At 33.8% G+C, this 16,228-nt stretch overlaps 1 protein-coding gene across 1 annotated transcript in view; it reads right to left on the bottom strand.

Annotated features, from left to right (window-relative positions):
- The window catches only part of LOC106478500, a 48,845-nt gene that overhangs the window by 1,576 nt on the left and 31,041 nt on the right, over positions 1 to 16,228 (bottom strand). The window contains exon 4 of the mRNA XM_013939051.2: positions 11,291 to 11,488. Coding sequence (XP_013794505.1) covers positions 11,291 to 11,488 — 198 coding nt within the window. The remainder of the gene's footprint in view (positions 1 to 11,290; positions 11,489 to 16,228) is intronic.

The following is a 16,228-nucleotide window of genomic DNA, read 5'->3' as shown; positions in this document are numbered from 1 at the left end:
ATGGTAAAAAGAATCTTATGTGGCTTCCATTCTCAAATATTTTTAACAATATACTCCTTACCATAATAGTCCTTCTCATTAAAAGAAAGCATAACTGATTCTAAAGCATTACTAGTGGAACAAACTTTTAATAATCCATTTACTATATACTATTTACAAAGCACCATTATTAGATGAATATATTATTGTAAGCTAAATTTTTAATATTGTAATTTGTTTATTACTAAGGGGGGAGCTACAGGTCATAATAATGACATTAAGATCATATAAGCCTAGAATATTCTAGAAGATTTGACACCAGGTTTTCTAGTACACTTGAGAGAAGATTGTAAAGTAGTTTCAAGATTGTAGAGAATCAGTTAGTATCTTTTGTTTCAACCCTAAAGTGCTGCAAGTTTATTCTTTACATGAATGTAACACAATTATGGTTATTTGTAAATATGGTCTACAACTGTGTACTGTAAAAACAGTTTGTAAAAATTTTAAGGAAAAAATAAACTAATTTTTTCATCATTTATGTGGACTAGACTTTAAATTATTTTCACTAGATAATTTAAACTAAAGATTAATGTTATAACTATATTTACACAAAACTCATTTCATAAAGAAGGAATACTTTCTTGTCCTAAAGCAGCAAGTATGGTACTATAGGCTTCCACCTGGATTAGAGTGTCACCAAAGGAAGCAAACAGAATCCAAAAAATGAAGAAACAGTGAAGTGACACAAATAAATGTTCCAAACTGTGTTCAGATATTTCCATATATAAGCCTGCAGAATGTCCTCCAATGGGAACTGTGACCAGGATGTCATATACATTGGAAAATGTTGAATTTGGTGAGGTGAAACTCAAAATTTACTATTAAGGTGACTGGGTACATCCTGGTAAACAAAAACAGATCAACTGCTACAACAAATTTGTTAATATTGTTGGAAAACGATTTGAGGACTGTGATTTTTCATAAGGTATAAACAAGCTTTTCTGAAAATGTCTGAATGATTTGCATGCAATATAACAGCAAAGAGCCCTGACAAGATGTGAAAAGTGAATGAGAATCCATGTCAATAAAGATAGGTAACACAATAGATGAAAAACAGTGGCTACTTTCCTTCACAGCCAATACCATAGGTAGGAATGCTCTATCTGGATACAATTTTAGAACCTTCCAAGAAAATAAGGCATGTGATTCATTGAGTTATTGGATATTCAAACGCCTTCTACCAAATGCAAACGAAAGTAAAAAAACGTGTTTGGAAATGTAAAACATTTTAGACAATAACTAAGAACTTGTGAATGTTGTAGATGAAAAGCTTGGAACAGTTGAAGGAACAATGAGGACAAATGAGACTGATGGCTTCCATGGAATTGAAAGGTACTGCTATAACCTGTTGCAGATGATAAGACAGAAGTTTATTCACATGAAATGTCTGATTAATCTCCTGAATTGTGTTCATCTCCCCCCCCCCATACAATGGTCTGGGCATCTAGGATTTTATACAATGAAAGATGTGGTGTAGAAAATGACCTTCTCCCACTAAAAGGTCACCTGCATGAAATATTTTAAGGAATGCAATAAACATCAACATTTTGCTGATTTCTGAAAGCAACAGTAACAACACAAATATCAGGAGAAGGCACAGAAGATAAAAAAGTTCTAGAACTGAGTCATGTAACATAATACTAGCACTCTCAACAAAACAGAAACTGGTTCACTACTTAACATTGTTTAATACCTAATAAAAAGGTGAAATAAGACTAGCAGAATTTGTTCAGGAACAGGAGTAGCAGACAAATCCTCACTTCAGTCTAAAACAAGGGGGGGGGGGCAAAATAGGCCTGGGGAAAAAAATGGGCTTGTCCACCAAAGTAAGAAAAAGGTGGATGTCCATAGATTGAGCATCCACACAAGTAGAAAACCTGACTGGGACACCAAGAGCTGATTTGACCTTGACAGCCCTAATACACAGACCATAAAGAGTCGACAACATAGCCATAGGATCTCTGCATTAATCAAAATGATAAGATCATAGTCAACACTGAATTAGAACAAAGCAGATCAAACAAAGGAATGAAGTTTATGGTATGACTGTCAACAAGAAAAATCTGTTTTATGGTGGGAAAGCAAAGTTTATATATTTCCCTGGCACTTGCAATAAGTCATTTGAAGGGTGGAGAACTTGGGATAAGGTAATGCAATGAATCAAGGACATTCAAAACTAAAAGTTGTGAGATTGTTAATGGAGCAAGAAAAACTCAACAAGAAAAGGTTCACATTAATTCAGGAGTAAATCTACCTAATTAATCTTTAAACATGTTTTTGCATTTAACATAGTTTTTTCCCACACAATCAGCCTCTAAAAAATATCTGCTACACATATTGTTGGGGTTAAGAAACAATTTCCCACAAAATCAACCTGTATACAACAATATTTTCTGAGCACAATGATGGGGTTTTGAGATCAATTTCCATTTCCAGAACAACATGTAAACAAAAAACATGCACAGTCATTTAACTTTGCCTTAACATGAACTGAAACAACAACAACAAAAAAGAAATACTTTTTAAATGCTTTATTATAGATTAGATGTATCTTCCGTGTTGCAAGCTAAATCTTCACAACATTACAGAAATTCTAGTTTTGAGACTTTAAACTATCTATTGGTATTTCCTAAGCAATGAAAGTGCAGTTCCATTGGCCTACACTAGTAATGGTGCTGAGAGAGTTAGCATGTATTAGACAAAAGTTTATGTGATAAATCAAATCCAACTTATCAAGCTGTTTCATGGCAAGGTAACAGTTAATTATTTGATAACCTTACACATTTATTTATAAATGTGTAGTGCAATACACAGAAGTTAGCATTTTCGAAATTGAAAGTGTATTTCCAATAATAATTACCTCCTCTCACATTACAGCTATACTAGACTGCCAGGGTTGCTTCCTCTGCCCATCTGATTTTTTCTCGCTTGCTCCAGTATTTTATACCTCACTTAATTGCCCTTGGCAATATTTGTCTCGTGACACTCTCCACCTGTGTCAATGTGCCCTCTATCCTGGTACTGTATATAAGCACCTCATTCTGATAGTGTTATCACTTTTTCTAAACTGACTCAATCCAACACCGACTGTTAGTGGGGAAGAAGGGCAGGAGACTGTCAGCAGAGGTAAGTATTATTGGAAATACGTTTTTTATTTAAGAAACTGTTAATTTCCAAAACATACTTACCTCCTCTGACACTAAAGCTAGTATCCCACATTGATAAGGTGGAGGGGCCAGTGGGGGCATTATCCATACAGAAAGCATCTGCATAGATCATGGGTGTGTCAGTAGAAGATTGGCACCTGATACCCTAGTGATAAGGGACCCTGAAAGGTAAAGAAGATACAAGTGTAGCATTGAAAATACTCACCCCTCTGTATAATCTAGTGGAAGTGGTTAAGATAGCTTCAGGGAGTAGTCGAAAACCTTTAAATGAAGATTCTGCCAAATTATCCAAATAATGTTAGATAAAGGTACTGGGGGAGGCTCACCTACCAGCCCACACAATGTCGTCCAGCGGGCAATTCAACTAGGCCACTAAGGACATAGAAATGTGATGAATCTTATTAGACATGACTCACAGAAGTCTTCTCCCCTTCAAAGAGAGCCCAGAATAAGCAATATGAATCAATTTTGTACCCATCTCGTCAATGTAACCGGTGGTAAATCCTGGGGAACCGATTGATTCCAATTAATAAAAAGCCATTGTCTAGCATCTCTAAAGGCATTAATGTGAGCAACAAAACCTTCAATACTCACATTGGACATAACAAACAATCAAATCTGATCATTCATAGAAGTGAGAAATAGTGATCTGATGATTCGGTGAAAAAGATTTATCCCCTTCTCTTGCTGACAGTATGTTAGAGAAGAAGAACTGGTCTGAGGATGTAGTTAGAATGATAAAGCATCCTGTGCACAATCAGCACAAACCACTCCGACCAGCAACATCTGTAGGTCAGCAGCAATGAAGATAAATCTTCAGGGAAAGGTGATACATGGCATGTAATGCCACTTTAATATACCAGTTAGGTAACTGGAATGGTCATTTGGGACAAAGGACCCAAAACAACTTAAAGAAGCTAGAAAGTACTGGGGACTCAAAGAATTTTTGTTTCGAGTATTGAATGGTAGTTGATAAAGCTGCCTTATATAGGGCAACTGTGGAAGATGCAAAACTCTTGCCAAAGAGCCAGGTTAAAAAAAAGAGGTATGGTTGGAACTTACGATCAACGTGGGTTCAACCTCCTCTCAATACACCATTGCTATTTCCATTGTGGGACTAAGCAAAGTCTGAGATAGATAAATGGCCACCTTAGAAATTAAACCCTGACAATGTGCAAAAGACTGTTTAACCTCCATGCCTGAAGGTTAAGCTTCTGGATAGCTGGGTGTACCACATCAGATCATGGCTGCCTCCACAGAGATGGCCAAAGAGGAGGTGGGCACTCCTGAAGGTACTGCAGAAGCAGAAATCAGGTAGTAGCTGCCAACCTGGTGCTATCAACAGGACCTGACAATGGGTTGGAACAAATCATAGTTAGTACCTTGGGTAACATATCAACTGGATGGAAAGCCTAGAGTTGTAATCCCATCCCGTCCTGACAGAATGCATCCATCGCCAAAGCTTGAGGGTGAGGTACTGGAGACCAAATTGATTGAGTTGGGTGTTCCAAAGAGTGGCCAAACCACCAATCTTCAGTGTTTCAAAATGAGAGCCAATCCAACAGAAAACCTCGTGTTGCAGCATCTATTCTGTTGAGAGAATCTGTTCGGGTTGAAAAAATTGATCTGCTACTGCAGTCATCACCTTTGGAACAAAAGCAAACTAGTAAAGTGACATGATAGGAGTGGTCCCTAAAAAAGAGATCCAAGGTTCGAAAACAAGAAACCCTGGATCAAGTGCCCCCTTGACAGGAAATGCAAGACATCACCGTGGCATTGTCAGAGTGAAGCCTGACAATTTCCCCTTAATAACCTCAGACCATGAAGCATCACTTTTCGAAGAGCAAGAAGGTCTAAAACATTGTGTAGGGAAGCCTTGTTGTCCGTGCATAGACTCTGGAATTCCTGACTGTTGAGATATGCACCCCATCCCTGTAACAAGGCATTCATGAAGATATGGATCTCTGGACGAGGCAGTAGCAGCAGAGGAATCAGCATCTTACTACTGTTCCAATCTAACAACCCCTCAGATCAAAACATAATCCTGAATAAAGAAACTAGGGAATCCAGTGAATCAATGTTTATGATCCCATTGTCACATAAAGACCACTGAAAAGATCTCTTGTGTGCTCATCCCAAAGGTATGAGGGACTTGAGTAATGTCCACATTCCCAAAATAGTAAGAATCATCTGTGCAGTGGGAGAAGGAAAGGTGAGTAAGAGTCAGGCTTCCTGTTTCATAGCATGCAACTGGATGGGAATCGGCTGAGCCCAACTGAGATAAAAATACCCAGACTGACAACATATTGATGTCTCAGCTCTGAGAATGAAGCCTGCCTTGATTGTTTCTGAAAGTAGAAATTTCGTTAGGCATTCTCACAATTGAGGAGATGGTGCCAGCAGTAACCAGTCATCCATGAAATGGTGTGTGCACATGGCTAGGGAATGGAGGTGACGCGAAAAATGCTTGTACAATTTGGCAGAACCCATGTGAAGCCAATGCTTGTCCAAAGGTAAAAACCTTGAACTGTAGTACCTGACCCTTGTGCACAGAAAATGCAGTTAGTGGTGGGATGCCAATGTGCAGGTAGGAGCCAACTACATCATACTTGGACATCCAGAATCCTAGTGAAAAAATGCCAACTCAGAATGAGGAATGAGTCACTTGTGAACTTTGGAAAATCTAGGAATTGATATAGACGAGAAAAATCAATGACTGGACAACAATCTCCTGTCTTCGTGGGCCCAACAAACAGATGGGAATAAAACTCTGGAATAACTAGCATGACACTCTCTCTCTACCCCCTGACCAACTAAACTCATCTAGCCCAAGAACTAAGTTCTGAAATCTGAGGATCTGCGGGAGACAGAAACCCAACAGGTTGGGTAGATAATGGTGGTGAAGATGTGAACTGAATTACTAATCCTGACTCAAGGACCCGTAGTGCCCATGGATCCGTGATTAAGGTTTACCGCACATCTATAAATTCTCAGAGTCAAGCCCCCACAGACCCTGAAGGCATACAATAATCACTAACAATGCTGGCAGCATTCTGACTGAACAGTGGAACCCTTGGATATGGACAGAATATATTCTGGGTACCAATGGATCAAGGGGCTGATGTCAGGGGTCAAGACCCCCAAATAGGGGCAGAACTATGACCCCATGTAGGAGCTGATGGAAGTCAAGACACCTACTACAACAGGGATGAATGTAGAAGCCAACAATCAAACCAATGTGCATGCTAACAAAAGGTCTAGCTCTGAGAGTCTTCCAATAAAGTTTAGTTTTAAAAACAACACGTTGGGCTTTAGAGTTGTAAGTCCGTAGAGTAACTGCTGTCCCACCAGGGGGCATTGATCTATTCAGTCTAACTATAAATTCCACTGTAGAACCCCTACAACCCTTAATTTCTAGGAGCAGATGTATTCTTTGAGATTTGGAATATGCTTCCACCTGGCAGAGGTAGGCTAAATCACGTAGTTCCGACAACCATGCCAGATAAGGCATAGCTGTCCCTTCATGTAACTGAGCAGCAAACCTCCCTACAGCAACCATAATATCAGAGGATGGAGGGAAGACTAGGTCTTTGCTCCCATACCTTTCAACCATCAAGTAAGGTGCAGGCTCAAAAGCAACTGGGGAAAGACCCAAAACATCACACACTCAATGGACCAACTGAAGAAAAAAAGAGCCTGAAGCAGCTTATTCCAAAGTGGCCTCCTGAAAAGCCAACAGAATAAAAGAAGGCACATGAAAAAGCAAATCTAAATTATCTTCAGAATGTCCAGGATCGTCATCAATTGCAGCCCAAAGGAACACCACCGAACAAAATATATGTCTCCATTTCACTATAATAAGTTCATTACACTGACAGTTTAAACCGAGAGTGCCCCCTCCCCCCAACTGTTGAGTAATGCTAGATATCAGAGGTGGGAGAGGAGAGACCCAATTTGTCTCTGTGCTGGAAATAATAATCTGGGAATTCATGCCGTATATCAGTTTGTTAAATGGAAAAAATAAAATAAAAATTGTTGTTTTTATGAAAATCAACTAGGTAACACAAAGAAAGCTTAAGGTATCTCCTAACAATCGTAACACAGAGAAACCCGTTAGTGAACGCTTTGTTGAGAAAAAGTGATAACATTATCTGAATGAGGTGCTTATATACAGTACTAGGATAAAGGGCGGATTGATGTAGGTGGAAAGTGTCAGAAGAAAAATATTGCCAAGGGCAATTAAGTGGGGTATAAAAGACTGGAGCAAATGAGAAAACATCAGACCAATGCTCAGATTGGCAAAGGAAGAAACCCTGGCAGTCGAGTAATAGCTGTAGTGTGACAGGAGGTAAGTATGTTTTGGAACTACTATGCTTAAGAGTTTTATAATAAAAAGAAAAACGTTTAATTTGTTGGCCTTAAAATATACCTTTACAGATACCAACATTTTCTATTTTGAAATATTTCACAACAACATGTATTTCATTTAAACAATGAATATATGTTCCAGCAATAAAATTACAAAAATAGTTCAAATTGTCACAGCAGTGTAAACTTAAAATTTTTCATAAATACTCACTATATTACTTTTATTTACAAATTATTTTATTAATAGGTGAAACTCAACTCTTGAATAAAAAAAAAATTAATTCATACTTAGCACAATAATGTCATCAAGGTTTTGTCTCTATTGTTAGAAGGTTCTTCTTCCTTATTCTAGAGTTGTACTTCACACTTCTTTTCTCATCGGTATTTATATTTGTTCAACTCAACTTTTGTCACTACTCCTAAAATTATTGTATATTATTCATCGTTGTGTTTTTACAAGTTTACAATATCTGTAAAATCATTATATAAATTAAAGGACTGTCAATGTCCCAAACTTGTTAAGTTTCCACACAGATAATATTTTCAAAAATTTTCAGCAAAATCCCACTAAAATATCGAGTATTCTCATTAACATAAACAATATGTCTGAGAGTCTGAAATAAGTTTATAATGCAACAATAGCTTACTACCATCAGAGCCATCAATCATTTCAACTTATAAGTTTCAGTGATAAAAACTTCATGTGTGTATTTAATTTACTGTTACATGTGCATACCTTGCAAACAGGGTATTGTAAAATTGTTCTTAAGTCAAAGTGACTTCTGTTGAAAAGTTATTACATATCTGAACAAATGAAAACAAGACTGTCCCAAATACTTTTCCATAAAATAAGATCAACGATGGAAAATATCATGTTTTGCTGATTGAGCCAAGTAGTGAACAATTTTGAAATTATCAAACTCATAATATGATTCATTCTTGGTAAAAAATATAATCATATTTCACTTTTGCACATGTGATTATCATTATTTTTAATTTCATATTGGCAATATGGTCCAAAACTTTCCAAAAGTTTTGGTACTAGTAAGAAGATTTAAAGCAGCAAGTTCATCAACAGCATGAAAAAATTAATGCTATTTTAATTATTGTCTAATTATGTCAACTTTGCTTCATTTCAAATGGATTCACATCTTGTAAAACAAAGTATCAAATTTGTGATTTTTTTAAACACTTGTCCTTTGATGATTAATTCTTTCCAGCCTGGTATTTCATGTTTTTTTAATACATTTTTCCTGATCTCCCTGTCAAATTACTCGCAGAATAAAGCTTATAAATGATATGTTCAGGTTTATAATTTATTTTGTTTTGATATAAATTTTATCAACATCTGTATTTACTGAAAATATCCAAACTTCTCATTGTAATTTTATTTCTTTATTTGAATAGAAGTACTTAATCTTTTTAACTGTATAGATAAAACTTGTCTAGATATGAAACAAAGCACAAATCTATGATCTTTTTACATGTTTATTAATTACTTTTAATTTAAGTAGTTTGAAGCACTGATTTTTTGATGCTGTTGGTTTAAAAACTAAGATTATTTTTTGTTTTACAATCTTCAAACTTACAAAGCTAATGAAATCATGAAAATATCACCTGAAAGATTGGATTATTTTCTTTCTCGCAATCTGTTTGCCCTAGAGTTCCCTTTCCTCCTTTCTAAACTTGTAGTTATTACATCAGAAGCCTTTCTTGATTACATGCCTTAAAATAATCTTAGTATATCATAGTTTTATTTTTTGTATGCCAGGTAAGTTTATAAATTAATTTTATTGGTTCCCTACTTTTCTGTTTATTCTGTTGAAGTAAGTAATTTGGCAGTTGATTTTTGTTTTACAAAAATTCTCAATGGCAATTTGGAACTATGGTGTACTTCATTCCAATATAAGCTTAAGACTTAGTAGGAAATCTTTTCAGCTTTTCATCATTTCTAAAAGGAGGTAACTATTATAAATAATATGTACAGATGAATACTTTTGCTGTTTATGCTATTTAGTTTTAATAATATATTAGGTATTTATTGCATACTGATTGGTACGCAACGTGTATTGGCCTGTGATTCTGTTACTGTTAATAATCGAATGTGAAATGTGGCATATAGATCTATGGTTACTGTGCATATTGTGTAATGGCATACAGATATGTCATTTAGTAATTTTATCATAAATTGTAAATTTAAAAAAATCAGATTCAAAAATGTTCAATGGTTATCATCTTTTATATTTCAAGTGTTTCTGGTCTAGTGAAATTCACGAATTTCATGAATGGAAATGCAGAAATGGCCAATATAATGACACTGGGCTAGAAAGAGTTAATATCAAAATGTTTACAGGACAACAAAGTTTTTACTGCTTGTAATTGTATCTCCGAATTAGCTTTGTACATAAACAAATAAAAAAGAATTAACTAGTAAACTACATATTGAAATTTATGAAAAACAATAAATATGCAAAAAAAAATCATGTACATCTTGTTTTGAATGATCATTTCCATGTTCTTATCAGTTAACAAATAAATCCATGCAGCCAATCCTGAAAGTCCCCAAAATCACCTTGATCCTTCTATTCATGAGAAAATAAACCTTATAACCCATAGACTTTCCTTCATCAGGAGAAATGACTACTGTAATCATGTTGACTAATTAAACGGTCATTGTTTTGAAAGTTAGATGTCAAACATTTCTATGAATATGACCTTAGAAATGCATAACATCTCACATGTGGTACAATGATCACACAACCGATCACCATGCTTACAATCAACATTTGCTATTTACTCCTGACAAAGGAAAGCTCACCTTCTGAAAGTTTTTTGGTTCCTTTCCTGATGCCAGCTTTTTTTCATCTGATCCTGCATGCTTTTCAATCTCATGAGTTGATCCTTCTATTATTTGTTTGTTTAAGAGCAAAGCCACATTGGTCTATATGTTGCATCCACCATGAGGAATCAAACTGCAGATTTTAGCATTGTAAGCCTGTAAACTTATCACAGTACCACCAGGGGACCCTTGTATTATTAAAGGACCTCAAAATGAAATTTTAAAATATAAGTGTAGACACCTATTTTTAACAATTCCTTACACATCCATGGCTACTTTTATGTAAATCCAAAGATCTTGTCCTAAGAAAACACTGACTCCCAGTTGCCAAAATTTGAAAATTTCCAAAATCTGAATTTAAATTTTTGTTTTTAATGATTCCTTACATGTTAATATAAATTTCCAAATAAATTGATCTTGTCAAACCTGAAAGCTCCCAAAAAACTCTGATTCCCTTTTTATGAACTCTCTTACGACTCAAAATTTTATCTTGGTTTATACTCTGCAAGATCAATAGCACACATGCAAAATTTTCGTTCATTTTTTCAAAGACTACTGGAGGAGTACAAAATTATTTAATCATAGGTGCACAGATAGCCACAAGTGAAGATTAGTACACAGATGGTTGAAACTAATTTTTATACATTCAACATTACATCAATTTGTTAAAAAACAAACAAAAAACATAAATTATTTCTGCTACATGAACTACTTCATTTTTATGTTTGACCATCTTCATTTATAACAAAAATACTAACGTTTTTTAAATCAAATAATTAAAGTGAAAAAAATATTTGGTAAGAATTTTACATTTATATTTTTAAGGCTAAGTACTTACATGTATGGCACATTTTAATTAAAAACAAAACACATTTACCTTAAGAGCCTAATTTCTCTATTGCTAAGAACAATTTGTTTACAAGATGGGGTTGCTAGTTTCCGCTTCAAATCTGATACTTCCATATCAATCTTTCTTTGTTTCTTTCGACCCTTGACTTCATCAGGCCTGATATATACCAGGACTTGCTCCTCACAAAGCTCCTCTAAAAGTGGCAAAGATTCTGGACGCAACATTCTGAAAACATTTGATAATTAAAATCACAAAAATTATTAAACATTTTAAACAGAATGAAATAAATTTAACAATAAATTGGCAAATAATTTATATGTATAAGGAAGTGATTTATTTTTGGAGAAACATACTAAATGTTTCGACAAAACGTTGGTGTTTTCTTAAATATTCTTCAGGTCTTCTTAATACCTGAAAAAAAACAAACCAATGTTCTGTAGAAGCATGTAACATATTCCCCTAAGCTAAAACCACTTCATTAAGCTTATAAATTATTGTTTGCCAGTTTATTATTATATTAACATAACATGCTTCCATACTCAAGTAAAATACCTTTAGCAATTGCTATACATTAAAATTAGATTACCTTCTCATTTCACAACAGCCTTAACATTTTTAAAATTAAATATTCACAGGAATTGATATATTATTTTACAATAGGGTCCTAGGTTCTATTCAAACGAAAAACAAAGACAGTATTCTCAAAACTGAAAACATTTTACAGACGCAACATACTATTGTAAATTATGTTCCTACATATATCCTTTAAATATCAGGCTTTATGAATCAATATAATTCTTCAGATGAACAAATTAAAATGTGAAATTACCTAAGATTATTTTTAAATACTTTGTCAGTGGTGAGATTTGTTTGATAAAATGGACTCTTTTTAGTTCTTGTGATTTAGTAAACTGCTTGTTGTGAATATTTCCAGAATATACTGCGTTGTTTCATAAAATAAGTATTCATCATCATTATTTGTAATTCTGGGTTAAATGTTTGGCTTATAGGCCTTAATGCTATAGCGTTTTGATTTCACAGGATCTGAGAAGCAATTCTAGCCTACTCGTACTTTAGAATTCATATTATTTAACTAAGTATTGGGTGTAGCAACATGAAGATGATTCATGCAACAAATGGTAAACCAGAATTCAAGAGAGTTAATTAGTATTCAAAGTTAGAAGATACAGAGCATGCTACTGATTTAGCAATCAGACACTACGTAATCTTAGAGTTCAAATTAAGACTAAAAGAAGATAATTTTGCTGCCATGTTAACAAGCCACATATCTGATTCATAAGACTGAGCAATTAACTCGACTCATCCATAAAATTAATTCCCTATGAGCATTGATTACATGTAAAATAATCGAATAATCAATTAGTCATGAAAACAATCAACTAATCGAAATTGATATCTCTGATTATTACAGTTTTTGATCACTCCAACCTATCCACACAATTAAAATATTTTCCTTATGATTCTTCATTATTATTTTTTTCATTAATTCGTGTTTGTTATGATTTGGGCCAGCATCGCCTGGTCATTAGGAAATTGCCTCATGATTTAAGGGTCTTGGCTTTCATTTCCATTGCCAGAAAATATGCTTGCCCTTTTAGCTGTGGGGTCTTTATGTTTGTTTTTTGTTATAGTAAAGTTACTAATGCTACTGCCACTACCCCTAATTTTGAAATGCTGAACAGAAGGAAGACAACTGGCTGGTAGTACCCACCACCAACTCTTGGTCTACTTTAGTGTTAAATAAAGTGTACATTTATAGTTTTTCTGCATTCTGTTAAATTCCTAATTTATAATTGCACCTCTATTTTTATTTAATTTCAATAAGGTGCAAAATTACTGTTTTTAGATTATGTTTCCATTGTAATTTATAATTTGCATAACTGTTTTCTTTAGTATTAAATAAACTATACATTTACTTTTTCTACATTGAATGTGTGTTAGGTTTGTGTCCTGATGGAAGTTGTAACAAACATTTTATTAAAGTTATGACAAAAACACAACATATAAATTTTTTCTACAATGTACTTTGTATTATATAGAATAACATTATTGAAACTTACTCCATGACCAATTATGCATAAATAGGCTGCAATTACAATATAGCTTTCCTAAAATCTAGTTTTAAAAAAAAATAGTAACTCGACTGATCATGGGAAAAAAGGCATTGACCCTAAAAGTTTTACACCTTTTCTTTGAAAAATGTTGAAAGAACATAATCATGTGTTTAAGTGACTGACAAAAGTTTACACACCTGCTATTCACCTGAGAAAGTTTCATGGTGAACTTGTCCACACAACATAGATTTAATTGCAACTAGCATGAAATTATGTAAAGCAAAAAGTTGACACAATAATAAATTTTTTAAACCTTGAATTGAAATACTTTACTGAAAGATTTAGAAAACCTTTACAATACACGTTATGATCCATAAGATTTACACCAGTGTGGATCAAGTTCATTTTGAGGATTTAAGCTTATTATAATAAGTACTGTTTATAATAAATATATATTGAACGTACAAAATTTTAAGTACACATTATGTAATAATGTTTTCTTCAACATTCGCAGTAGTTTATTTTAAACATTCATAATGTTCTATTTTAAAATCAGGTAAATACTATAAACACATTTTTCAGATTCATCAATATTGGATATCCATTTCTTCAATGGTGATTTAATACACATATTTGTACCATTAAATAGTGATCTTGTTACCTTTGGAATGTTATTTTAAAGTTTTAGTGCTTGATACAAAAAACTTTTCAAATATTTACTTTTTTTACTTTGGGACTCTGTAAACTCCCAAACTCTTCAGCTCTCCTTTCATATACTGATTATATGTTTTGTTAATTCCATATATCTTAGCCAAATCTATTTATTGTTTCATAAGCATATACTTTACTTAAATAAATTTATATTAAAATAGCTATAGTAGTTATGTTTTCATTTTATTATTATTATGGTAATTTTTGTTAATAAGCCTTAGTGGATAATTTTATAGCAGTGACCAAAAGTATTCACATTGGGAAGTTTTGAAGACTAAGGAACAAATAACAAAGCTGGGAGTTTTTTTTATAATTTCTTTAAAATGTCCTTTTCAATCTTAAAGTGTTTCTGTATTCAATTATCTCAGTTTGAAAGCTATAGAAGTTTCATTCAAGCAGAAGGCATCAGAGAAGTTTAGCTAGGTTTCATGAATATGGTAGGTGATGGAAAAAGATTCTGATGATCAAATCTTTGAACATATATAAATTGGCTGATTGGTTACTTAATTATTTATAACTGCAATCATGACATGTTTTAAACAGAAACATAACTACCAATATTAGTCATAATAAAACCTGCTTTCATTATTTGATTATCTATTTATTCAAATTACACAAGACCGATAGGGGATTACTGCATATTTTAAATCAAACAAAAGACAACTGCATGGTCGTCTTGACATTAGATTCGTCAAGTAGGAAATGTTCAGATTTTCTTTAAATAAATTTGTACAAAAGTTTCTGCCAAAATAATTTTTTTCACAGAATGTAAAAATGAAGGGTACTCCCAAAATGATTTATAAAAAATCTAGCTAAAGAGTTGACATTTTCCTTACCTGAAAATGTATTCCAGATAAATACTCATCTTTCTGCACAACAAAGACCGATTGCCTCATGCCACTACCATGAAAATGTTTGTACATGCCACAAGCCTTGAACAAGTACCGTGCAACCTGTGATACAGACTATAACTCTCCACCAACTTGAAGGTGGCACATCTTCAACACACAGTAATCCACATAAGCCTTAACATTGGAATAAAAGTACACTCGTAACAAAGCAAAAGAAATACACAAGAAGTGGGGAGGTTGTGCAGAAAAGTACCTTACCTTAAAATCTTAACTTCAGAAACATATACTCAACTCTCTGAACAACAACAACAAGCTAAAATTCTACATTGAGAAGTTGAAAAGATGGTAGAGAGGCCAGAGCAAACAGAAATGAAAATCTCATTAAGCATATCACCCACTTGGGACATCACCTGGTGGCAGGCTGCATTCATCTCATGCAATGAACCTAACACTTTCTGTTTTCCCCCACTCAATGCAGATTTTCAGAGAAAGTATGTCTTGTGAGGCATCACCAACCATGTTGTAGGTTCTGTTGTCTCCAGTATTGAGACTGTATGATATAATAATGCTTATAAGATAGGTGGAAAACAAAACACTTCACTAGTTTCTGGAGAAACTAGAGAATGATGACTGGGGGTAGACAAATCCCTGAGACAGATGAAACTGCAATGTATTATAAATAATGGGACACAATTGTGTCAATGGTCAGTGACATCCCTGCCTTCAACAATTCATCCAGGGGAAGTCAATAATATGGCAAGAGAAGCCATGAGATGATAAACTTGATGGGAAGTGACATAAAAAAAAGGCAAAAAGCATCCTCTTCCATGGAAGAATAAATAAGCTGGATAAGTTGTTTAACCCAAGTGGTCAAATAAGTGAACACTTTGATTCTCATATAAACTTTTTATATATTAGTTAGACTGTTTTAATTATAAAGCAGCAACAACAGAAATGTGGGTCTTACTACAAACTAAAGATAGTAAGAAGGAAAAGTATAAAATTCTTATGTGGTACTGGAACTAGTAGTAGTACATACAAATCACACAAGTTTATCATTTTAACTACTGAATCATATTTTTATTATGAACTAAATAAAACATTATGCTAAATTATTGAACTTAAAACTACTAATTTAAATGCAAAAGAATATAAAAAAATCACAAACTCTTTCAGTTCAAAGTGCTAAGCCTAATTCACGTAAAGACCATGAACTTGCCACTCAATAGATGTTAACCCTAACATTCGTGGATCAACTTCTTTCCTAAAAAATATATCTATTTTGAGTTAATTTTTCGATATAATTATTAATATAATCGGATGTTGGT

This window comes from Limulus polyphemus, unplaced genomic scaffold, assembly GCF_000517525.1.
Source record: "Limulus polyphemus unplaced genomic scaffold, Limulus_polyphemus-2.1.2 Scaffold217, whole genome shotgun sequence".
NCBI lineage: Eukaryota > Metazoa > Arthropoda > Merostomata > Xiphosura > Limulidae > Limulus > Limulus polyphemus.
This window is presented reverse-complemented; position numbering and strand designations above follow the sequence as displayed.